Source organism: Ambystoma mexicanum, chromosome 7p (assembly GCF_040938575.1).
Source record: "Ambystoma mexicanum isolate Mex_15411 chromosome 7p, UKY_AmexF1_1, whole genome shotgun sequence".
In the NCBI taxonomy this organism is placed as follows: Eukaryota; Metazoa; Chordata; class Amphibia; order Caudata; family Ambystomatidae; genus Ambystoma; species Ambystoma mexicanum.
This window is the reverse complement of record NC_090939.1, coordinates 69,536,351-69,561,085: the sequence shown is the minus strand read 5'-3', so window position 1 is coordinate 69,561,085 and position 24,735 is coordinate 69,536,351. Positions and strand designations below refer to the sequence as shown.

The window sequence follows — 24,735 nt, the reverse complement described above, 5'->3', positions numbered from 1 at the left end:
AGTCCAAAGTAAGCTTGACTATTCAGGTGAGGCGCTGTAAGAGTTCAGTTGCAAGTCCAAAAGTTCAAGCTTAATAATAATGTTCATTGTATTATTGCAGCAAGCGCTAATGCTTACGTCATTTTCCCCTTAGGGGCCGGGGTTCGGAATGCCGGAGATATGGCGCCGACCCGAAGTGAAACGTGCAGTTCCAGTAAATGACAGGTAAGTTCTGGATGAGCGTTCAGGTAATGTCTTTGCATTCGCTCATTCAATGTCTTTGTCTTTTTTCCCCATAGGGGCTGGGGTCCGGAATGCCGGGAAGCGGCAGGACCCGAAATGAAATGGGAATGACCCAACAGGTAAGTCTTAGAACTGAGCTTTTCCTATTCCCTTCCTTCTCTCACCTTGTTTTCATGTCTTTTTCTCTCTAGGCTCTGGGAAGTGGGTGCGGATCCAGATGATCGCTGCTGAGATGGAGGCGCCCGGGAAAGGTGAGTGAAATGCAGCGCTGCAGCGATCGAAGCGAAATGCTTTTAAAATGATGTCTTCCCTTTCAGGATCGTCGGTGTGATGTCTCCGTGATGCTGCTTTAGCAGGTAAGGTCTTCTTTCTCCCCAATTCTCTCTTATCTCCCTTTGCAGGCGGCCCAGGATGCTGACAGGCGTGGCTGAAGTCCAGATGCAGGAGCTGACACGGTGAGCGTCCAGCTGCGAGGAGCAGAACAACGCGAAGCGTGAGTTGCTGATCGGGTGTGGTTTAAATAGCTTTGGAAGAAGTTCCAGGAATGTATCCTTCCACCGATCAGGTATGTATCCTTCCCCGACCACACCCAGGTGGAAAGTAGTCCCAAAGGTAAAGGAGTTCCATTCAGGCCTCAAGAGGGCCTGGATGTAGCAGCATGGTCTGCATCAGGTAAGGGCACATTAAAACACTTGAACAACACATGTCTAGCTTTATGAGCCTGGCGCCTAAGGCGCCAGGACAGGGGTCCAACATGAGCCTGATGCCTAAGGCGCCAGGACTGTGTCCAAAGGGCCCCAGCTTGGGCCCGCTGGCACTTCCCTGGGGGGGAATGATGCCTGCCTCTGGGGTTGCTGGGTCGGACCTGGCTCCTTGGAGGTAGGCATCATGACATTACCCCCCCTCAAGGCCCCTCCCAAGGTTGTTCCCTCCGGGGGTTTTGGCTTGTTCGGAAATCTCTGGTGGAACCTTTGTATTAATCGAGGTGCGTGAACATGGTTACTAGGCTCCCACGACGGGGTTAGACGGTAAATCCAGTTTAAAGGCCACGGGATTGATTATAGCCTTGATGGGATAAGGTCCTATGAATCTGGGATTGAAGGTTCGCGGGCCCTTGAGGGGTAAATGTTTCGTTGCTAGCCATACCTGGTCTCCTACTTGGTAAGGAGGAGTTTTACTTCGGTGCAAATCAGCGTTTTCTTTATACTTTTTCTTGGCTTGCTGTAAATGAGTTGCAGCTTCTTTGAAGGCTCGGGTTATTGTGGAATACAGATGATTTACTGCGGGCATTTCCAGGGTCAGAGGTGGATCTAGGTCAGAGGTCCAAGGATGGTGACAATACAAAGTATAAAAAGGAGTTTGTCTGGTTCCAGAATGCACTGAATTGTTGTATGCATATTCTGCGATCCAAAGGATGTCTTTCCAATTTAACTCGGATTGGTGTAACATGCACCGAAGATATTGCTTGAGAGTCTGATTGGTTCTCTTGGTTTGTCCGTCGGTCTGGGGGTGGTTGCTGGTGGATAACCGCACATCTATTTGTGCTAGTTGGCAATACTTCTTCCAAAAATGGGAGATAAATTGACTTCCACGATCCGAGACTAATATGGAAGGGAAACCATGTATGCAAACTATATTCTCCAGAAATTCCATGGCCAAGGTGGAAGCTGAAGGCAAACCTTTTAAAGGGATAAAGTGGGCCATTTTGGAGAATAGATCCACAATTACAAGGATAGTGTTGTAACCAGCACAAGGAGGCAGGTCAGTTATAAAGTCCATTGACAAGGTGTGCCATGGTGCCGGTGGAATATCCAAGGGTTGAAGTAGGCCGGCTGGCCTTTTCTTTTGACCCTTGTTTTGGGCGCAAATTCCGCAAGACAATACAAAAGACTATGTCTTTTCTCCAAGAAGGCCACCAGAAGTGGCGTTTGATTTTTTCCTCCGTTTTAGCGATACCAGGGTGTCCTTCCATTAATGATTCATGATGATGGGCAATAACAAGTTCTTGCAATTCTTTACTTGGCAGAAACAACCGCTCCTGGAAGTAGGGTAAATCATCCTTAACGGTGTAATGAGGACCCTTTTGACTCCATTCCAGTAAGGCTGAAGAGTCTAGAAGTTGTTTTACTTGCGTTTGGATGTCCTCAATAGTTTGCAATGAAGTTAGGCCTAAAATTCTTTGTTCAGGTATGATTGGCACAGGTTCTAAACTCGAATTGGGTTCTATCATGCCAATCCGGGATAAGGCGTCCGCTTTACCATTCTTGCAGCCAGGGCGATAGGTAATTACGAAATCAAATTCCGCAAAGAATAGAGCCCATCGGAGTTGTCGTGAAGATTGAGCTTTGGCCGTCTTTAAATACTGTAAATTTCTGTGGTCCGTAATTACAGTGATGGTGTGTCTTGCCCCGAGAAGGTAGTGACGCCAAGCCTTGAAAGCAGATTTAATAGCCAGTAACTCTTTGTCGGTAATTGCGTAGTTGATTTCAGGAGGAGAAAATTTCCTGGACCAAAAGGCCACAGGGTGTAGTTGGTTAGTTTCTGGGTCTCTTTGCGACAAGACAGCTCCCATGGCCGAACTGGATGCGTCGGTTTCCACAATGTAAGGGAGATCTGGGTGCGGGTGCTTCAATACAGGTGCAGAGGTGAATTTGGTTTTCAGGTCCTGAAAGGCTTGTTCGGCCTCAAGAGTACATTCAAAGCGTTTGTTTTTCTTTAGGAGAGCTGTGATGGGTTGGACTGTTCGGGAAAATTCTGGGATGAATCTTCGATAGAAATTGGCAAAGCTGAGCATGCTCTGAACTCCCTTCACCGAGCTAGGAGATGGCCATTTGAGGATGGCGTCCACCTTTCGCGAGTCCATTCGGACTCCTTGAGGTGTCAGGATGAATCCGAGAAACTCAACTTCTGTGGTATGAAAAACGCATTTTTCGAGCTTTGCAAATAGTCTGTGCTGGCGCAATTTCTCAAGAACTGCCCTAACATGTTTTCTGTGATCGGTTTCTGAAGAAGAGTACACCAGGATGTCGTCAATATAAACAATGACACAGGCATCGATAAGTTCCAGAAGAACATCATTCATAAAGTACTGAAAGGCGGCAGGTGCATTGCACAAACCGAAGGGCATCACCTGACATTCGAAGAGCCCAAATTTGGTGCGGAATGCAGTCTTCCATTCGTCGCCTTCTTATATACGCACCAGGTGATAAGCTCCTCGGAGATCTAACTTGGTGTACACACAAGCGTCTTTCACATGGTCGATAAGCTAAGGGATCAGGGGCAGAGGATAACGATTCTTAATCGTTATTTGATTTAGGGCGCGATAGTCTATACATGTTCTAAGGTCGCCCTCTTTTTTCGGCACGAAGAACAGAGGAGACAGGAGACTTGGACGGGCGAATAAAACCATTGGCTAGGTACTGATCTAAATACTGACGCAAATGCAGGTTCTCAGGTTCCGTAAGAGCATAAATCCTACTACAAGGTAGTTGAGCATTGGGTACCAGATCGATTTGGCAATCATAAGACCGATGGGGAGGTAACGTGTTAGCCTGTTCGTTCTGAAAAACGTCTTGGAATTCTTGGTATTCTGACGGTAGCTGTGCAGGGGTGGAAGTTGCTGAGGCTAGACCCATAACTAGATTTCTTGGATAACAAGTTGGTTCACAATCAGGAAAACTTATCTTCTTTGCTCGCCAGTCAATTCTGGGATTATGTGTTTCTAACCAAGGAATTCCAAGAATTACTTGAAATTGTGGGGCCTTGATCACATCAAACATGATTGCTTCCCGATGTCCATCCTGACCCACCAGTGTCATTTCAACAGTGGAATGCGTTACAGGCCCTGAGGCTATTTCGGTTCCATCTACTGTAGTAATGACATCTTGGGTTACTTTCGGGCGGAGAGAGAGCTTAATCCTGGAAGCCAATTCACGGTCTATGTAATTTCCAATAGCTCCACTGTCAATGTATGCTTTTATAGCATGCAACTGCTGAGGCTGTTTTGGGTCCACGGGCACCATTGGCATGACAAAATGCGAGGTCAAAGAGTTTGTTTTCAAGCTCGGCAAGCGGACCCCTACGCTTGTCGGGCTAGGTCGTTTCCCGAATCAGGTGTCAATAAATCGTTATCAGTGGCACAAACGACCTTCTTAGGTGGTTTGACTGGACAATTTCGAAGAAAGTGACCGGAAGTCCCGCAATACAGACAAAGTTGCATTTGCCGCCTTCTCTCTCGTTCCTTCTGCGTTAATGGTCCTTTAACACCGCCGATTTGCATAGGTTCGGATACGTCGGTACTCTTGGAGTTAGCGTGGGTTTTGATAGGTACTCGGGTTTTGTACTTGAACCGATCTGCTTTTCTATTTTGAAGTCTGTGATCAAGTTGAACCACCAAGTCTATGTAGTCTGCGCAGACCTGGGGTGGATTTACAATCTGAGCTAGAACATCCTTAAGCTCTCCGCGCAGGCCTCGATGAAACAATGTGATCCTTTTGTTTTCTGGCCATCCAGTTTCCACAACCAGTATATTAAAGGTGGCAACGTAGGACAGGAGATATTGATTACCTTGTCGTAAGGATAGCAGTTCGTTATCAAGGGCCTGTCCTTGAGAGTGTCGAGCAAACAATCTTTCCATGCTGGCCTGGAAGCCCTGAAAATCCTGGAGAATGGGATCATCCTGATTTACCAATGGAATAGACCAATCGGCACTGCCACTGAGGTAAGATAGTATAAAGGCTACCTTGGTCTGGTCGTTAGGGAAGGCCCCGGGTCTGCATAGAAAGTGTAAACGACATTGGTTCATAAAGACGGCATATTTCTTGGGATCCCCCGCAAAACGTTCAGGCGGGGCCAAAGGGATGTGTCCAGGTAGATTGATTTGTACCGGGTTATTCAAACCCATTGATGTAGAAGTACCTCCGGAATTAGGTAAAGGAGTGTGCCCTGCCTGGGCCTGCAATAACCTTTTGGCCAGGTCATCTGTTCTTTCCTTTGATAGGATCAGTTCTCTTTTGAGAGCGTTAGTCTCCTGGCTGGCTGAGTGCACTTCTGCCCGTAATTCCCCCAAAAGCTGGGCCAGCTGATCTGTCTCGGAAGTCTCCATAGCGCCCGGGTGGGAAATTGTGGGTAGGCTTTGCGTTCTGTCACGCTCACCTGATTCCCACAGAGGCGCAGGTCTGGCTTCGAGTGCTGATGCTTCTTCAATGGTGAAGCGCAGGACTCTGAAGATGGACAGGAAGGGCCCCTCTACTCTGGCTTTTCTGGCTCGCAGGAATATTCCCCTGTGCGTGAAAAGGGAGAATTACCTACTGACGGAATAATGCTCAAGCCTCCCACTCCCTTCCAACCCTCCACGATACCCTTCCACGATTCCCCATGAAGTTTCACCTTAGGGTCTGGAAGGATGAGTTCTCCATCCTGCTTCTGATGCAGGGGCGCGTTCAAACCCAGTTACTTCACTGGATTGAGGTTTGATGGGAGTCCAAAATAAGCTTGACTATTCAGGTGAGGCGCTGTAAGAGTTCAGTTGCAAGTCCAAAAGTTCAAGCTTAATAATAATGTTCATTGTCTTATTGCAGCAAGCGCTAATGCTTACGTCTTTTTCCCCTTAGGGGCTGGGGTTCGGAATGCCGGAGATATGGCGCCGGCCCGAAGTGAAACATGCAGTTCCAGTAAATGACAGGTAAGTTCTGGATGAGCGATCAGGTAATGTCTTTGCATTCGCTCATTCAATGTCTTTGTCTTTTTTCCCCATAGGGGCCGGGGTCCGGAATGCCGGGAAGCGGCAGGACCCGAAATGAAATGGGAATGACCCAACAGGTAAGTCTTAGAACTGAGCTTTTCCTATTCCCTTCCTTCTCTCACCTTGTTTTCATGTCTTTTTCTCTCTAGGCTCTGGGAAGTGGGTGCGGATCCAGATGATCGCTGCTGAGATGGAGGCGCCCGGGAAAGGTGAGTGAAATGCAGCGCTGCAGCGATCGAAGCGAAATGCTTTTAAAATTATGTCTTCCCTTTCAGGATCGTCGGTGTGATGTCTCCGTGATGCTGCTTTAGCAGGTAAGGTCTTCTTTCTCCCCAATTCTCTCTTATCTCCCTTTGCAGGCGACCCAGGATGCTGACAGGCGTGGCTGAAGTCCAGATGCAGGAGCTGACACGGTGAGCGTCCAGCTGCAAGGAGCAGAACAACGCGAAGCGTGAGTTGCTGATCGGGTGTGGTTTAAATAGCTTTGGAAGAAGTTCCAGGAATGTATCCTTCCCCGACCACACCCAGGTGGAAAGTAGTCCCACAGGTAAAGTAGTTCCATTCAGGCCTCAAGAGGGCCTGGATGTAGCAGCATGGTCTGCATCAGGTAAGGGCACATTAAAACACTTGAACAACACATGTCTAGCTTTATGAGCCTGGCGCCTAAGGCGCCAGGAGAGGGGTCCAACATGAGCCTGGCGCCTAAGGCGCCAGGACTGTGCCCAAAGGGCCCCAGCTTGGGCCCGCTGGCACTTCCCTGGGGGGAATGATGCCTGCCTCTGGGGTTGCTGGGTCGGACCTGGCTCCTTGGAGGTAGGCATCATGACACTACCAATGTTAATGGCTCGTTATCATTATAAAATCTGTTGTGAGGATTGTAAAGCGTATTAAATGGGATTATACAATTATTGCCTTCGTTTACTGCAACCCTCCAAAATGCTGACTTTATATTTGATTTCAACCCCCTTTTCACCCCATATCTATGTGGGTGGACGGGTACAGTATATAATGGATGAAGGGAGGATTGCAGGGGGTCTCCCCTGCATATGTAGCGGGTGAAAAGGGGGTTGAAAATAAAAAAAAGGCAGCCTTTTCAGTGGTTGCAGTAATCACAGAGATCCTAATAAATATATGTGCCAGATGAGGTCACTGATGAGACCTTGTGAAATGACTGTCTCCACAAAATGACAAGGCAGGACCATATTGATGACATCGCCAACCTTTCTACGAATGTGGAACAAGTCCAGACATCGCCCTCAGCAGCCTCTCCACAATAAAGATCTGTTTAAGCGTCACTGAAGTACTTCGCCGATTGTGCTCCTCTCAATAGTAAGTAGTAGGTGTGCCTTCACGATGCAAGCACACTCACCATCACAGCGGGTGGTGATGATGATCCCTCACTCCGCCCTCACTGACACAGAGTCGGATGTAGCAGTGAGAGGCAAATCCCCCAATTTAGGGACATCGCCACTATGAATAGAGCCTCACTGAATCAAATCCAGAGCTGTTCATAAATTAATAGGCGCAAAGGTATATCATTTAATTAAATAAACATTCGGAGAGGGGAGAGATCAAGTAAAGCGGCCAGCTTGTGGGCAGCTGTCCATGCCCCCATAATAGTACCTCATTTTTAGTCTGCAGAAAATAATGATTGGAACACATGATTACATCAGGCCCAGCAACATTTTGAATTTTCTAACTGATATTCTTGCCTTGGCACGCATCCAACTTGACAGGTCCAGTAACACCACCACTCTTTGCAAACAGCATTTACCTGGTTATGCCAGACTACCTCACAAAAACACAGATCAAAAACATAGCAGCTAGACTAGTGAGATCTAAAAGGAAGGATCACTCAACACCGGATCTCAAGAGTAATTTGCTGGCTAGCAATCAAAAAATGATCCAGTTGAAGGCCGTGTACATTGCCCAAAGAGCACTTTAAAGCCAAGGAGCAGAATTCCTCCAAAACAAAATCTCACTCTACCACCCGAGCAGAAACCGAACATTGAGAAACTACATACTATTAGAAACTAAAAGATTTTGCAGAGAAAGATACAAAGGCCCTCCTTTTCCTATGGTGTCCAAACACTGGAACATGCTACAAAGGATCACCTGCACCCTTCAGGACCACTTGAAATTCAGGTAAAGTCCAAAAAACAGACTCTTCAATGATTAACAGACAGAAAGTTGAACCTACACCAATCAAACCACACTTCACAATGGTTTGTCTTAAACATACAGACAACAGCTAAAGGAACGTCATAGCAGCTCCCAACCATCCACCTAGAACACAACGCATGGTACTCAGGGAAACCTTAACGACTAGAAGGCATCACATTAAGGCACTGCTAAAAGCATAAGAGAACGCCTTCCCTGTCTCACAGAATATCTAAACCTCAACAGAGGACATCTTCAGGTATCAACTGCTAAAGCTAAACACCTCTCACCATAACGCAACCAATAGCAAGACCAATAATTGGAAATCATTACAGAAACACCAAAGAACACGCCCCACCATTTGACTAACCACCAATCGCTCACCACTTTACTCATCACACACAAACCAGCCACTCACACACAGCTTCCCAAAAATAAACCCCTCTTTGCTAGACGTTGAACATTACAAACGTACACCTCTAACTACAACAGGCATGCTCAGCCCCAGGCCAACCACTCCCTCCCTTTAAGCACAACACTGGGCCCTCTGGGCAGAAGCCTTTGATGCGGACTACATTTCAGAGCTAGAAAGCTTACACTCATGCAGAGCTCAGGTACTTCTGATTTGCAACCTCAACAGAAAGCCCTGGAATCTTGACCTTCCCTCTCCTCCCAACAAACCAAACCCACCCTCTCCCTTTCAGATGAGTGAGAGCTCCAGGAGAACAACTGGTATCTACATATGGTACAAAATGCCTAATCACATAATATAACTCTGTGCTCTACTGATGTTAGTAGATTGCAGCTCATGTTCAATTTTGCCCAGAGAAATGCTCTGATTTTGTAGCTGAAATGTAGACGTTTCTCTGTTTGCTGTCAATCCTAGATCTTAAAACAGCAAAAGCATTAATCAGAAGGCCTACCTGAGGCACCCTTTGCAGTGACCTGAAAGAAGCCAATCATGGAGGTAGTGGTATACGTGAAACCCCTCACTCCTTTTTTGAGCACACCACAGGAGCCAAGATTTTTGTAAATACTCTGGGCGCTGAACGCATTGCAAAAGGCAGCACTCTAAATAGCTAATATTCCATTCCCATGAGAAACCAGAGATATCACCAATGGCTTCTGTCATGTGCCAAGTGGAGGACTCCTTTCACCAGAGTCTATGCCGCAGCACCTGCAAGCCCAAGGAGTCCCAAGAGACGATGCAAGCGCCCCACCTGTGCTCAGGCTCGAGTCACCAAGCAGAGCACACGGCTGTCTTCGGTGGGGATGCTCCTGTCACAGGACGCACAGGAGGAAAAGCTGGTTATCTTCGACTAACACCCAGAGGGTGACGTGGATCCAAACAAAGAAAATAAACAGGTTAAAAAAAAGAGCTGCAGAGTGCACTAGGCATTCAGTCCCGTTGAGTGTTTAAAAAGAGTGGCGGGTAGTGTCAGCAGGGGATGGGCATGCCGAGCGCAGGTACACCCTTGCATGTGCACAAAGGGAAAATAGGATTTTGCAGAGATTGGAGAGAGAAGGACTTCAGAGGCAGCAGAGAAGAGGACCAGACAGGGTGGGGAGAGAAATAGCCCCAAGGTCTAGGGGTGGGAGACCCAAGCGATAGAGAAGAGAGAGAGACTGCAGAGGGTAAATGGGAAGACCAGAGGGAAAGCCTGGACAAGCAGGATCACAGAAGGAAGTTCCTGTCGATGCCTCCTACATCTGGCGGGCCAGAGGATATGTGAGGAATTATCATTACTTGACTGAACATCAATAAGGTCATAGGAGTCCAAAGCAAGTAAGGAGGAAGTAGTGGAAAAGGAAAGGAAGGTGTCCAAAGGACAAGGTCAGCACATTGAGGCAAGTACAGCCAGAGTAGGGGACTGGGTAGTAGGCAGTGACCCCCAGCTCTAGAGTCAAAAATCCCTTCCTCCAACATCCCAGCTACCCTGCCACATACCGGACAGAAACTGGAAAGACAACACATTGTGACCCTCAACCTCCTATCAATGAGTGTACGGATCTGGGGTGCATCAGGGTGCAACCCCTGGACCAACCACATCTAAAGCCAGTAAAAAGTGAGACAACAAAAATGACAGAACTGTTGGCAAGAGGTGTTGAGGGCACTTCAGATGGCTCAGAGTATGAGTGACTATGTCCATGGATTTCCAGGCAGGAGGACGTGGATGCTCCAGGACGCGTAACTTATTTCAAACAAAGAGAAACCATCCTGTTATTTGTTAGCCCTGTTTACACCCAATGAGAAGTCATCCTGTTATTTGCTGTCAACCTCAGGAGATGATGTCCTGTTACCTGTGTGATTTCAACCGTGTCATTTGATATTTATCTGGGTCTATGTATCACACTGATGCCTTGTCACCTATTTGACACTACACATTCTCATTATGAAATCAAAAAATACTCATGCACCTTTTGAAGATTTTGCAGGAGGTGACAACAGGAGGCACCTACCACTGAGGAATTATGTTTCTGCCACTTTGGATGAGTGCAGCTCTCCAACTAAGCTACAAGCAATACTGTTCTACCCCTAATTAAAATAGTTGCTACATGCAACAACTAATTTAATACACGCTGTACCGGAATATCAAATGCCACCCTATTTACTTACCCCTCAAGCTTAATCTCTGTTACATGTACGTGCTCCCCAGGGGTTCTGTCCTGTCCACAGCAGTGGTCACACTGTTTTGAGGCAGCAGTGGGAGCAATTGTAGATGTTCCCGCGGTGGAGACTATGCGGCACACCTGTGGTGTGGACAGAGACCCTGGCTCCCCTTTGAGCCGTGACAGGTGCAAGGTAGTAATGCTGGATTGAGGCAATGAGGGTTGTAGTGTATGGCCCCCTTGGGGAGTGCCATGAGACAGATCTGTGCTGCTGTGGTGTGGTCCTTGATGTGGGTGAGGTGTAGACTCAAGATCCTGCTGGAACTATGAAGGGCTTGTGAGTCCTGCGAGGTTGGGCAGAGATTTGGGCTCCCACTGGAGCGGTGCTTTGGGCAAACTGGTTGGCTCTTGTCTTGTCATGTGGGGTGGGTACTTTGGCTCCTTCTGGATGCATGCTTTGTGTGCAGTGCACTATGTAACGTGTGCAGGCATCCTTATTCATATAGTCTGCTCAGTTGTATCTATTCATTCCTTATGCCCCAATCATTGTTTCTATCTGAGATGGATGTACATCAAACCTCTGGCTACCTTGAGCACATCAGACCTGTCACACACTTAGCTGCAAGTGTGCACTCCTTGCTGCCTCTGTGGTGTTTGCTGATTTGACATGTACATAAGCAAACTAAAGAAACATTTGAAACAAATCCAAAAGGTCTGAAACAAATTGATCCTGGGCCTATAGTTTCATCTGTAATTTCACAGGCTCCAGTTATGCAATAGTGGTTAAAGTATTGCCAAGGAACTGCAGCTCACAAGGACGAAGAAGCTTGTGGGACTGTTTCGACTTGTAGCTAATTTATATAGGTCCTGAACATACATTAGACGTCTATCTTTTGCAATCGCTTCTTTTATTGAAGGACAAGTGAACTCCTGTCGCCTTACCGCTCTCTGAAGCTGCATGTGCTCAGGCAGCTCTTTGTTTTTCATGAGCAGTTCACTGAATTGGTTCCTCAGCAAACTGAGCTCTTGTCTCTTGTTCGCCTTTTTCTCCTCCGCTTCTTTTACCATCTGGTCATGCTCCAGTTTCTGCTTGGCACTCTCAATGCTGCCAACCACAAAGAAAACACAATGCAGACACACTGTTTATTGGGCAGGAATAAAATACAAGAAACATTCCATTACTGGTAACAAGTTCATGAAAGAAAATGTACGGTTTTAACATCTGGGCCAGCATGAACACAAAGCATATGAATGAAAAGAAGTGATAAAGCATGCCACTGCATAAAATGCTAAACATGTTTCGGATACCTTTTTGCGCAGCCTGTATCACAAAGTCATTACTAGTAAGCTTTGCATGGATCAAATGTATCCTAATCGGGAGATACAGTATCAGAGAGGAGATTTCCAGAGACCAAGCAAAAATGAAAAATAAGGCAACTATAGTCAAAGAACAGTAAGAGTTGCTACACAATTTCTTTTCAGCCGGGCTCCCTCCTACCTTATCCGATCAAATGACAGAAAGGAAGTAAACACCTTCAAAGATCCCTTGGGAATCTTCACAGGATTAAACCTGAAAGAAAGGCAATACTTTAAAGTACAACTGACATGGTGTAGAGAGTGAATAAACCTGCCAGAAGCCGCCACTGCAGACATCAGGCGCCACCCCAAACGCCAATACCAGGTTCCAGACAGCCCAGGGTACGTGTGCAGCTCCGATGCCTGCAAATCAGCCAAGGAGCGCCGTCAGGCTGCCCCCAAGGCAGCAGTTTGCTGCGATGTTTGTGGTGCACATCACTTATCGGTCACAAACATCACTGTATCACAATGTCCCTGGTCTGATCACTTTTTAGTGAACGCCACTGTTCTTCTCCCATGAGCTCCACAAAGACGTGACGCTGGACCAAGACAGTTTAAAATGTCAAGACATATTAAAAACATCACCGCAGAAAAACTAATCAGAGCAACTCGCGGCCAGGCTATCCCGCCTTGATTCTTTCTCTAAAGCCCATGATGTTGCTCTTCATCAAACCACAACCGTCAATTGTGCCATTGATGCTCTTGCCCCAGGAAAATCCAAGCTAGTTCAACCAGAATCAAATAGATACTCATGGTTCAATTAACATTTTTTGAAAATCCTGCGTTCGAAAAGGACTGCAGTAATGGTCTGGTGGAAGCATCCCTCCCCTCATTCCCTTTTCCTCTACAAAGAAGCAGTAAAACAATTCAAATTAGCAATTGTTGAGGCAAAATCCATCAGTTTCAACAATAGGATTACTCTGGCCAAATCCAGCACTAGTGAACTTTTTTCAATCCTCAAGAAGTTTGAGGGCAAATCGATGAGTAAACCACCAGCACCTAATACAGAGTCTGCATTGTGCCAAGTGGTCCATGACAGATTCTCGTCCCAAATTACCAGCCATCAACAAGCCATTTCTGTCCAACAAAGGTTGCTTCTGAATGCTGGGAATGGCTCTCCTCTCCCGCCCAGGCCTCTTGTTACACAAAACAACAAAGATCCAGTTAAATTGGATTTCAAACCTTGTTCTGAAATTCAAATCTGTATCTTCAAGAAATGCATGAATGTTTTCGCCTCATGGGTATCCAAGCTGATTAGCCCATTTGTTCAACCTCAAACCAGGATAAAAACCTGTCAAGGAGGCTCAATGTTTCCTGTCTACTCCGCTGCTCTGCCACTAAGTTGTTTGTCTTGTCTATGTTTTTGTGCGCACTGAGGCCCACGGACGAGCTGCGCTCTATAAGAATTAAAATAAATAAATATATAAATAAATAGTGGGTAGTGGCCGCACCTCCCTAGCCTCATTTTAAAGGGGCGAAACCTTGGGGAGAAGTCACGATACCTTGCAAATTGTCACACTACCCATTTAGAAATACTGAAATTGTGCACTTTGCCTAAAGGGTTGACAGAGTATTGACCCATGTAGTGGTTAAATTATGTGGCACGCACACAATGGAATTAGTGACTGATCTATACCTATAGGACAGACCACGTCACTAAAATGAAGGATTATTTGTTGTCACATTCATCAGTATTTGTTGTGTATAGTGTTGTTTAATTGCTTAGGTGATCCAGGAGATCATCTATCTTTTCTCATCAATGTATTTCAACATGTCTAGTGGGTAGAGTCATGTTATTTGATTGTCGAATTTTGACTATGTTATATATTTCTGCGTAAGGACCTTTTGATAACTTTTTACTTGAACATGACTTATATTTATTATAATAATTAAACATTTCTCGGTAGCCTAAGGGCCTACACATCATTGTTGCTATCCACCGACAGAGCATGAAGTACAAGCAGTCATCTGGTCAGTGTAATGACCACTAAAATGGCAGTCGTTAACGTCAAGGACTTGGAGTCACAGCGCTGCATGGGCTTTAAATGTGGTTCCATAAGTTGCATCAAGACAAAGTTCAGGTCGCAGTGCACCTGCTATGGGGCAGTGGCAGGAAGTGAATCATCAACCCTTTGAGATCCCTCTTGTGGTGCAGCTCATCAAAGAAGGAGCCATGCTCAGACTTTTGCCCCTGCTGATCGCACCACCTTCAGAAGTGCAGCCTCCTGCAGGAATAAAGCTGTTAAGTACTCGGCCTTCTGGCTTCCACTATAAAGTTCAACTCCTCCTCAGACAAGTCATAGCAATAGAACCTTTGGCCTTCAGGAGGCATGTATGGAAATGGAGGTTGTCTGTGTCAGGTTGGAATACTCTGCCCGCTTCCTTCATCAACAGGCCCAAAATGACTGGGATCCTCCAACGCACTCCACTGTTCAGGTTGTGGAAGTCCTTATACCAGGCCCTCCATGGCCAGCTTTAGGCGGTCCAGATCAGCATCCCCCCCTATGGTGGCTGAATATCCTCCACATGATCGACAAAAAAGGGAGCAGGGGGAATGTGTACATCCTCACAAACTTCCATGGAGTCAGAAGCACATCACGCAGTGCACCCTTGCTAGGGACCTGTCCGAAGCCAAATAGGCACATTTCTTGTTGGCTGGGGTCTGGAACAGGTCTGCCAGTTATAAACCCCACGCCTACATATGTAAGACATGCACTTCAACCAAATGGTCTAGACACCACTCATGCAACACCACCATCATTTTGCTCTCCCCAGCCATATGGAAGGCCTGGACCAAGCTATTTCTAGGGAGCAACCATTACTAAAGAGCCTGAGCCTTGGCACACAGTTTGAAGGAGCCCAGCCCTCTGCAATGGTTCACCTAATGCCTCAGGGAAGTGATGCCCATTATTACTGTCACCTTCTCCCTCAGCAACTGCAGTTGGAAAGCTTGCAGTGCCCGTCGGAATGCTCTCAGTGTCAAATGATTGATATGGAATGTCACCTCTTTGTGCCACCAATTCAAGCCCTGCACCAAGCCGGTTTTACTTTTAACTTGTCCTTGAGTGACCAGATCAATAGGTTTCAACTCCCAGCAGTGCTTCTTCATGCAAAGCCTCACTTGAGGAACAATGACATTGCATGAGGCCATCAGGCAAGTAATACCATCTTGAAGCTTTCCCAGCTCGGTCGGATAACCTGAAACCTCTCAGGCGGAAGACTGTGCCTCATCAATGTTGTTACCAGCACTGCACATACCTGTTCCAATTATGGTGACTTCCAATTATGTTATGTTGTTATGTTAATTGGATTTTATACTGCACACATCCCCAACGTAGTGGTCTTAAAGCACCGACCTTGTCTGTATGGGCGAACTATGAGCCCACCCAGGGTGAAAACCAGCCCATGGTCTGTGGGGTGAAAAGGAAACTTGGAAAAGGGAGGCGGGAAATGGCAAAGAGGGAGAAAGTCAGAGAACAAAACAGATAGACATAGGTCAGAACAAAAGGGGAAAGATAACTAAGGATGAGTGACAGTGATTGCTGGGATGCATGTATAGTCGTACGGATTTAGGCCAAAAAAGTAATGAAAGGAATCAAGAACGGTCCATAGTGGACAATTCAATTATCTTGTCAGTTAACAGTGCAATGTGTTGTTGGCATTATGTGATCTTGGACCCTGTAGAACAGTTGTCGGGGTGTTTCTCATTATTGTACGATTAGGTGATGAAGGCGTAATCTGTAGTGCCCACAAGCCTGTCCTAATCTCTCAAGGATGTCTCTTCTTCAATTCTTAATAGGGTGTTCTACCATCGGGATTTAGGGCTTAAAAGGCTTTTTGGGCTAACTGTCCCAGTGATTGTGGTGTCATCCCGCAGTTGCTACGACTTTTTCAAAGTTCATGAAAAAGGCTGGGGGATCTTGTGTGGTGCAGAGTTTTTGTGATGCCACCAGGAATATTGAGGGTTGCGCTCATCTCTCAGTAATTATGCCATGTAAAGCTGTGAGGGTTTCTTGGTGTTGTCGACTAATGGTCAGTTGGCCATCAACCAAGGCTCCTAAGAGGTGCTCCATAGGTGTGGTACTTAAACTTGTTTCCAGGAGAACGAGTGCCTTTTTAGGACTTGCCTATACCACTACCTCTCCATCATTTGAGCTTGTAGGGCTCCTGCACAGCTGAAAAGCAGCACTATTTCAGAGGTCTTGTAGTTTTCTCCCATTGCTTTGGGCATTCCTCCACTGGCTGCTTCTCGCTTGAGCCTCCCTTATTTGGTCAAATAAACTTCCTCTTGGTGTCATCTGACAGGATGGTGGATTTTTCATGTCCACTGATCTCAACTGGGTATGGTTCTGATCCGGCTGATTCTCAGGAGTCCTCAGATTCTTCAGGTAAAGGAATGAAAACTAGGAATGCTAATTCCACTCCTGTCTTCCAAATGCCTCGATCTAAGGGTTCAGTGCTCGCAGACACCCAGGAATCTCCAGCCTCAGATTTCCTTCCTCTCAGCATAGGCAGCCTCTGTACCCGGGCCTGATGCATCAAACGATGCCACCACGCGCCACAGATGTCTCAACGAATACTCAATCTCCCAGAGAGCTTTTATTTTCAAGCAGGGAGCTTTTCCACCATAACCCAGGCATCCATAGTTACATGGTCAGGATATACAGACTAGTGACTCCCTTTCTGTCTACTTTCTTGGGTAGCTAGTTGGGATAATGTAAAGGCAATCACCTTCTCTATCTAGACTCCCTCATGGACTTCCTAGACTAGCCCTGCACTATTGGTTTGTTAGTAGCTAACGGAGGATGTGGTGAGGTGCCTTCAGACACTCTACCCCATTCAGTCGTCTTCCTCTCGCACCCTGATGTTCTTCTCCCTATACTACTCTCCTACTCCTAATTTGCTCCTACCTTCACTCCTTCTACTCTCTACAACCTTCTCCTATCTTTCACTCCTTTTTCAAATTGCTTCCACCCTTCAATATTATTACTCCCTCCTGTACTAAATTATTATCTCCTCCACACTACTACTATTCCTCACCACTTTCACCCCGTCGCACACCTTTCACTCTCACAACCACTTCACATTCACTCCAGACACTCCCACTAAATCTCACTCACTAGTCTCACACGCACACCCACCACTCAATACCACTTGCTTTCAGCAACCAATAACTCACCTTCTCCAAAGATCACCTACACACCCCAGACCACAATCCTTCTGCCTGCTGGTCTCTTAGTCTGCTATGATTGACCTTGGCCAATATGGCTCGCTATGTCCCGCCCATGAGGGGACAGAATTACAGGATGTTTCAAAGAGTGGGTTAAGCCCTACGCCTTTTCTTTGTGCGGGGCAGCTGTGCTGCAATAATGGCCTGCGATGAAAAGTGTTAGGGGACTGAGGCGTGGTAACCCCCCCCCCCCAAGCTATGCGAATTCCTTGTGAGTGACTGCCGCTCTACTTTAACTCTGTGCAGCGTATGGACAAGCCGAGTAGGTGCTCGGGGTCCACTTTCGTGGGCTATCTCTTGAAGAGTTGGATTGTGTGGGGCAATGACAGACTGATGTGTTGTCTCCTCTCATGGTTGTTGCTTCACTGGCAGAAAAGATTGGAGGAACCTGGCCAGCGTTTTTGTTAAGAGGTTTGGGGAGATGGGGAGATGCAAGTTGGTAATGCATATATAAAGACTGGCACTTAGGGTACTTAGGGAAGGGACAGAAAGTGGGGCACTCTCAACTGCCACCATCCCCCTCTGGGTGAGGACTGGCTCTGGCTTCCACCCTGGTCGGATGTTACGATTCATTCAAAGTTTTCCATTCATAACCTTTTGGTTTCACATTGGTGCCTGGGTAGACATATCAATCCTCTCCCATGCGCATGAAAACATGGTATATGCTCCACCTCAGATCTTGCAGGTACAGGAGTTCAGGAGAAGACTCAAGCAGGGCATACTAGACAGCTATATGAGTTATATGGACAAATGCCAGCTCAGACCTTGCCACTTTATCCTGTTCTAACCATATCATGCATCTACCAGCAGTGGGCCTTGTGAGGTGTTTAATCAAAATGTAGCTCTTCTTCCATCACCACTATCGCCGCCCAGCCATGGACAGACCATAATTGTATACAATTCATAGTCCCCACCAAACCTACCACAAATATACTCTCATATGCCCCCCCAGCCAAAGTCAGAAGCTCAAAAAAACGACCAAACTCAACCTCCTCCCGCTCCTAGACACTCCAGAACTCAAACCTCCATTTGCCAATAATCCCTCCCTCCTCGCCAACATTTACTCTCACGCCCTCGCTAAAGCAATTGATGCTATAGCCCCCATCGAAGAAAAAAAAGAAAAACAGAAAAACAATCTATGCATACAATTCCTGCTTCACAGAAGAGTTATCTGCCCTACGTTCCACCAAACGTCTGGCCCTAGCCAGCTGGCAATCCATGCCCAATGATCTCACCCTTAGAGAATTCAAAAGTATCTCCTCGACATACATAAAAGCAATTTTTAAAGCTAAATCTGAATCCTTTAACCTGTGCATTTCCACAGCGAATTCCAAATCCAAGGAAATGTTCTCCATATTCAAAGACCTCATCACCCCTGCCACCAGCCCAGACAAAATCATCAAAGACAAAGCCTGGTGTTCCAGCATTCAGGCTGCCCTCCTGAACAAAATCAAACTTCTGCAAGATAAAATTCAATCACAACGAGGAACTCTACCCAAACCTGACATTATGCCTATCTCTACCCCCAGCCCCCTACTAACCCTCTCTTCTCCTTCAGAGACGTCAAAGAATCTGAAGTCTCTTATCTCATCCAACCATCCACTTGTAAAGGGGACATATGCCCACCAGCCATCATCAAAGAATGCGCTGACACCCTGTCCCCTATCATCACAGCTTTTATCAATGCCTCATTCTCTACAGGAACCGTGCCACAAAGCTTAAAGGAAGCTTGGGTCCGTCCACTCATAAAAAAATAAAAATAAATCTCTAGACCCAACATGCCCCAACAACTACCGGCCCATCACCACTGTCCCCTTCCTTCTTAAAATTCTTGATAAAGCTGCCCACATACAGATCCAACACTACCTTGAGTCCAATGCCATCTTAGGCAAGAGACAATCATGCTTCCGCAAAGGTCATGGCACAGAAACCGCCCTTCTAGACCTACAAAACCAAATCACAGAGATAATGGACAGGGGCAAACCAGCCCTCCTGCTACTCCTAGACCTCTCTGCTGCGTTCGACCTTGTTGATCACAACATCCTCACTTCCCATCTGTCGAACGCAGCCCACTTCTCTAAATAAGCCACCTCATGGATAACTTCATTCTTAGAGGGCAGGGCCATGAAAGTATACTCCGATCAGGCCAATGCAGACCCCACCCCTATCCACTGTGGAGTTCCACAGGGATCCTGCACTGCACCTACCCTATACCACCTATTCACAAAGCCTCTCTTCGACAAATTGGATTCGCTTGGCATATCCTACACAAACTATGCCAACGATACACAAGTACTCTTCCCCCTCACTGGTGATTATGACCAAGATGAGGCAGCCCTCTTTCAAATCTACACTACCATCCAAACCTGGATGGCAGCTAATGGTCTATACCTTAATGGGGACAAAACAGAGATAATCATCATAGGCCTCAGGTAAATTCTGCCCAAACTCAACAAAACATATGAAAACCTTAACATTGACAACACCATCATACCCATCTCCACCTCTGTAAAAACTTCAGGAGTATTCATAGACTTCACCCTCTCGATAACTCGTCAGGTCAGCTCCATCTCATCCGCTGCTGCCCATACCACCAAACTCATTAATGCCATAAAACCTTTTCTAACCAGCCAAAACTGCCTTTCGATCGCCCGAAACACTATCGGGGCAAAACCGGATTACTGTAATGCTCTCCTTGCAGGCACCTCGTCAAAAAACATCAACAAGCTACAAATAGTACAAACCAACGCGCTTCGAACAGCCCTTAGCATCCCCAAAAGAGACCACGTCACGCAGGCAAGACGAGCCGCCCACTGGCTCCCCATCAAAGAAAGAGTCGACCAAGTTCCTTACCCTCACACACAAATGCCTCACCCTACCTATCAGAAACCATCACCAGAGTCACCTCCACACGTCCAAAAAACTCATCACGCCAACCAACTCCGCATACCTCCTATCAAAAATGTCTAGAGGCATTGGATTTCCCTATCTGGCACCTAAGCTCTGGAACGCACTACCTTACTCACTAAGAGCTGAAACGTCTCTCTCAGCCTTCCGCAAAACCCTAAAAACCACTCCTTTTCAAGTAACCCTCTGCTTACTTGGCACCCACGCTTCCTCTCTTCCTGTAAGTATGCCATGTCTCTTTCTCTCTGTCTTATCATGTAAATACAAATCTTCTCATGTCCTTCTACACTGTTGATATTGTCTCTCATGTAACCAAGTATGTATGCCTCTGTAAGCACCTATAACCAAGTTTGTTTGCCTCTGTATTCACCTTTAACGAAGTAAGCATCCCCCTTTTACCAGCAAGCCTTTCTGCAACAGTGCTACGATGCCTCAGTGCTGTTGTGCGCTTTATAAATACTAATAAATAAATTAAAAATTAAAAAATAAGGTGCAGGAGCACATGCCTTTCAAGCCCATAGCGAGGGACTTTGACTTAGTTATAGCATTCTTTGGGCGGTTACTTCAGCTTGTTGAATCAGCAAATTGCAAACTCAGTCTCTAAACCATTGACAAGGTAGTACTTTGTACCGCTCCTTTTTTGTTTTCTACCTTTTTACCCGATCTGTCCCCAGACCAATTCTTCTTGGGCAGAACCAAACTGTTGAAACCATTCCGCAGGATATTCCTCATCTGTGGTGGAAAACATTCAGGTAAGCAGGTACCACGATGTTAAGATCATGATGGAAGAGTAGCGTGTATTTTGGAATCTTACAAGACTCAAAAGCTTTCCCCTCCAATATGCAAAATCAGCCTCTTTGCCATTTCACGGGCATGTAGCCAAAGTAGCAATCTGTAAAGCAGTTACCAGGGCATCTGTATCAGCTTTCTTCATTATTATTATTATTATTATTATTATTATTATTATTATTAGGGTATTGTAAGGGTGCAGGAGGCAGAGACTGACACACAGGTGGCACGCTGATTGATATCAACTTTTATTTTAGTCCAAAAAGAAATGAAAACCTATCGGTCTCTATTTCTAGGAAGGGTTTCCCTGACTCAACTAAAACACTAAGGGCACTGTCAGAATGTCTGTGTAAATCAATAGTCCACCGTCCTGTGTCAAAACCCTACTTCTGTCCCTTATACTTAAAACTAAACTAAAGATAAGGTAGAGCTCCTTGGTCCAGAAGAATAACTCCCTTCTTCTGGACTGGGGCTAAAAGTTCACTTCCAGGCTTTGACTTCTTCTTATGGGAATGACTCCCTTTCCCAGGTCTAAATTGTCCTCTAACACAAAAGACAAAGTTCCAGCATTTCTCTTTGGCAGGCACACTGCTTATCTTTTAACACTGTATATCAGAAAGCCTTTACCACTTTGCTTACCAGGAGAATGACTTCTCCTGGTATCTTGATTCTAAAGTTCAACACAGCCACAGGGAAAGACTCCACTGGTCTTGGTTACCACTTGTTTGCACAGTTCAATATTACCAGAGGGAATTACTCCTTTCCCCTGGCCTGGCCTTTAACTCTGGTATGACAGTTTAGCACTTTCAGCCTTTCAGGTTGAGGGTCCCAGACCCAGGCTTCCCCGTCTCCAGACTTGGACAGACTTAGTTGACTCTCCTGCCAAGTACTGCCACGAGGAAGGTGGTTTGTAACTTCTTTCTTTTGTGGGTGAGGGACCTAGACCCATATTTCTCTACTGCATAGATTTGGCAGACCTAGTTCACTTCTCTGCCGGTACTGCCACAAAGAAGATGACTTGTGTCTTTTTCTTGATATGTGTACTTTCAAGTTGGCTAAGAGAATGCCTCCCTTCTCCTGGCCTGGTATGTCACATGACCTGGGGGAATGACTCCCTTCCCCATGTTTCTTGGCCTTGACTTCAGGTTAGGGCCATCAGTGGGAACTACTCCCTTCCCCTGGTCTACGTATCAAACACAGAGTTCTCAAATGGTAGAAGGGTCCACGGCCCCGGCTTCTCTTAGTTGATTGGACTCACTTACTTTTACTTTATTGCATTTGTACTGCGCAGCAATGAACCCGTGGGCATGATGGCGCGGACGAGACTAGACAACAAGAAACATATATGCGCAGAAAGAGCTATGGGAGAGAACCGAGGAATCAACTGGGTTTTATTCAAATAGCCATGTTTTTAACTTTCTTTTGAAGGCCTCAAGAGTCAGTTCCAATCTAAGGTCCAGGGGAAGGCGATTCCAGGCAGAAGGGGCTGCTGTGGCAAATGCATCCCTTTCCACTTTCAAAGATTTGCTTTTAGGGATTAAGAGCATATTAGTATCCTAAGACCTGAAAACACGAGGAGAACACTTAGGCAGAATGAGTTTGTTGATGTAATGGGGCATAATGCCCAGGAGGCTCTTGAATGTTAGGAGCATAAGACGATACTGGATTCTAGCCTCTACATGTAGCCAGTGTAACGCTCTTCTTGCTGGTGTAACATGGTCCCGCCTGGAGAGGCCTGTGACTACCCTCACAGCACCATTTTGGATAACTTGCAGTCGATTAATCTCCCTTTTGCTGATACCAGGCAGCGGACTGCAGCAGTAATCCATTTTTGCCCTTACTATGGCTCTCGCCAGTGTTTCGGCGTTGGCTTGAGAAATCATAGGTTTAAGGTGAGTGAAGGGTTTAAGATTAGTAAGTTGCCCCTGATACAACACTTCCCACGTGAGCATTTATAGAGAGGTGTTGATCAAGAAACACCCCGAACGACTTAACTTTTTTAAGTGTGTCTAGTTTGACTTCGCCAAGCTGAATTTTAAGATCCGATTAGGGGATCCCACAACCATGAGCTCCGTTTTAGTTCTGTTAAGCGCCAGTCCATTTTGCACCATCCAATTCTCGATACAGCTGTAGACTTTGTTCATGCGCTCTTCATCTTATGTGTGGTCTCCCGTAAGGGGAATGATACATTGGGTATCATCTGCAAAATTAGTGAACCCAATATTTTCATGCACCAACATAGAGAAAAAGGGGACAGTAAAGATGTTATAAAAACAGGGCGGCACACTAGCTCCTTGTGGGACTCCATACTCTGCTTCAGCTAATTCTGAGCATACACAACTGACCCTGTTTTTGAGAAAAGAAGCCACCCACTGAGAGGCTTTGGTGGAAAAAGCTGCCACTTGTTCGAGCCTGGTGACCAACAACCTGTGGTCAACCAGGTCGAACGCGGCTGAAAGGTCCAGCAACATGAGCATAGTGGATACTCCCTTATCTATGTTGAAAAGCAACCTGGATTTTAGTTCCAGGAGGGCCGTTTCAGTGCTATGACCCGCTCTGAAGCCTGATTGCCGACAGTTAAGAATTGGGTGGCTTTCTATGTGTTTAGCTATTTGTATATAGGCAACTCGGTCCAGGATCTTCATCAGAAAGGCTGAGTTGGTAATAGGCCTATAGTTCAAGGGGTCATCTTTGGCGAGGCCTGGTTTTTTGAGCAATGGAGTGACCCAGGAGCGTTTCAGTTCGTCTGGTACTGCACTCTCTTTAAAGGAGGCATTCACGAATTGCAGGATGGCTTCTAACAAAAAAGGGGGACATGCTTTAATTATAATGGCTGAGAAGGGGTCACCCCTGCAACTAGTTGTTTTCAGATGTTTAACTACCTCTATCAGCTTTCCAGCGTAATTGCTGAGAAGGAAAATTCTGGAATTAGTGGGCTTCTAATGTGCTCCTGAGGTTCTGGGGTGTTACCTTCATTTTGAGCGTTTGCCTTTTTTTAGGCTGATGTTGGCTTCGATTCCCTGTAGTTTCGAGGTCATGGCATCCTGGATAGCCTGACACCATTTCTTGTCTTTAACGGCTTCATTGAGCTCAAGGGCAGGCGTCGATTCCTGCTCCTTGAGAATTTTGAACAGTTCCTTGGCCTCTGATCGTGCTTCCGTGATCCTGTTGTTAAAGAAATTCTTCTTTGCATCTAGGATGGCCGCTTTATACAATCTCGCTGCCTCTTTGTAGGCCACACGAAAGTGATCAGAATAATTAATTTTCCATTTAAAATACAGTTTACCCATAGCCACTTTTAGAGTGCGTAACGCTGGGGTAAACCAGCGATTTATTAGGTGTGGCACTTGATAACTCTCTCTACCAAGTACTGCAACAAGGTAGGTGACTCATGTTACTTTTTTGACTTCAGGTCCCAGACCCGGGTTTCTCTCACTTTTTCGGTTCGGCCCACTTGGCTTACTCTTTCGCCAAGTACTGCCACGAGAAAGATGCCCCTTATCCTCCCCTTCTTGATTTGGGTCCCAGACCCTTCTTCTCAAGCTCCCATCAGCATCAAGCCCTCTACCTTCTTGGGCTTCTGGATGCTCCACTGGTCCTCATGGGGTGCTTGCTGTTGTGTGTGGGACTGTGCAGGTGCTTCTCTGCTTGCCTGGTCTGGCCCTGTGTCTCTCATTCCCGACACCGGCTTCAACCTTACAGTTATGCTCTGGACCAG

General features: G+C 46.3%; 1 protein-coding gene across 3 annotated transcripts in view; it reads right to left on the bottom strand.

Moving 5' to 3' along the window:
• The window catches only part of CFAP44 (cilia and flagella associated protein 44), a 1,393,686-nt gene that overhangs the window by 408,430 nt on the left and 960,521 nt on the right, over positions 1 to 24,735 (bottom strand). For all 3 annotated transcript variants that reach the window (XM_069635797.1, XM_069635796.1, XM_069635798.1), the window contains one exon: positions 11,678 to 11,840. In XM_069635797.1, coding sequence (XP_069491898.1) covers positions 11,678 to 11,840 — 163 coding nt within the window. The remainder of the gene's footprint in view (positions 1 to 11,677; positions 11,841 to 24,735) is intronic.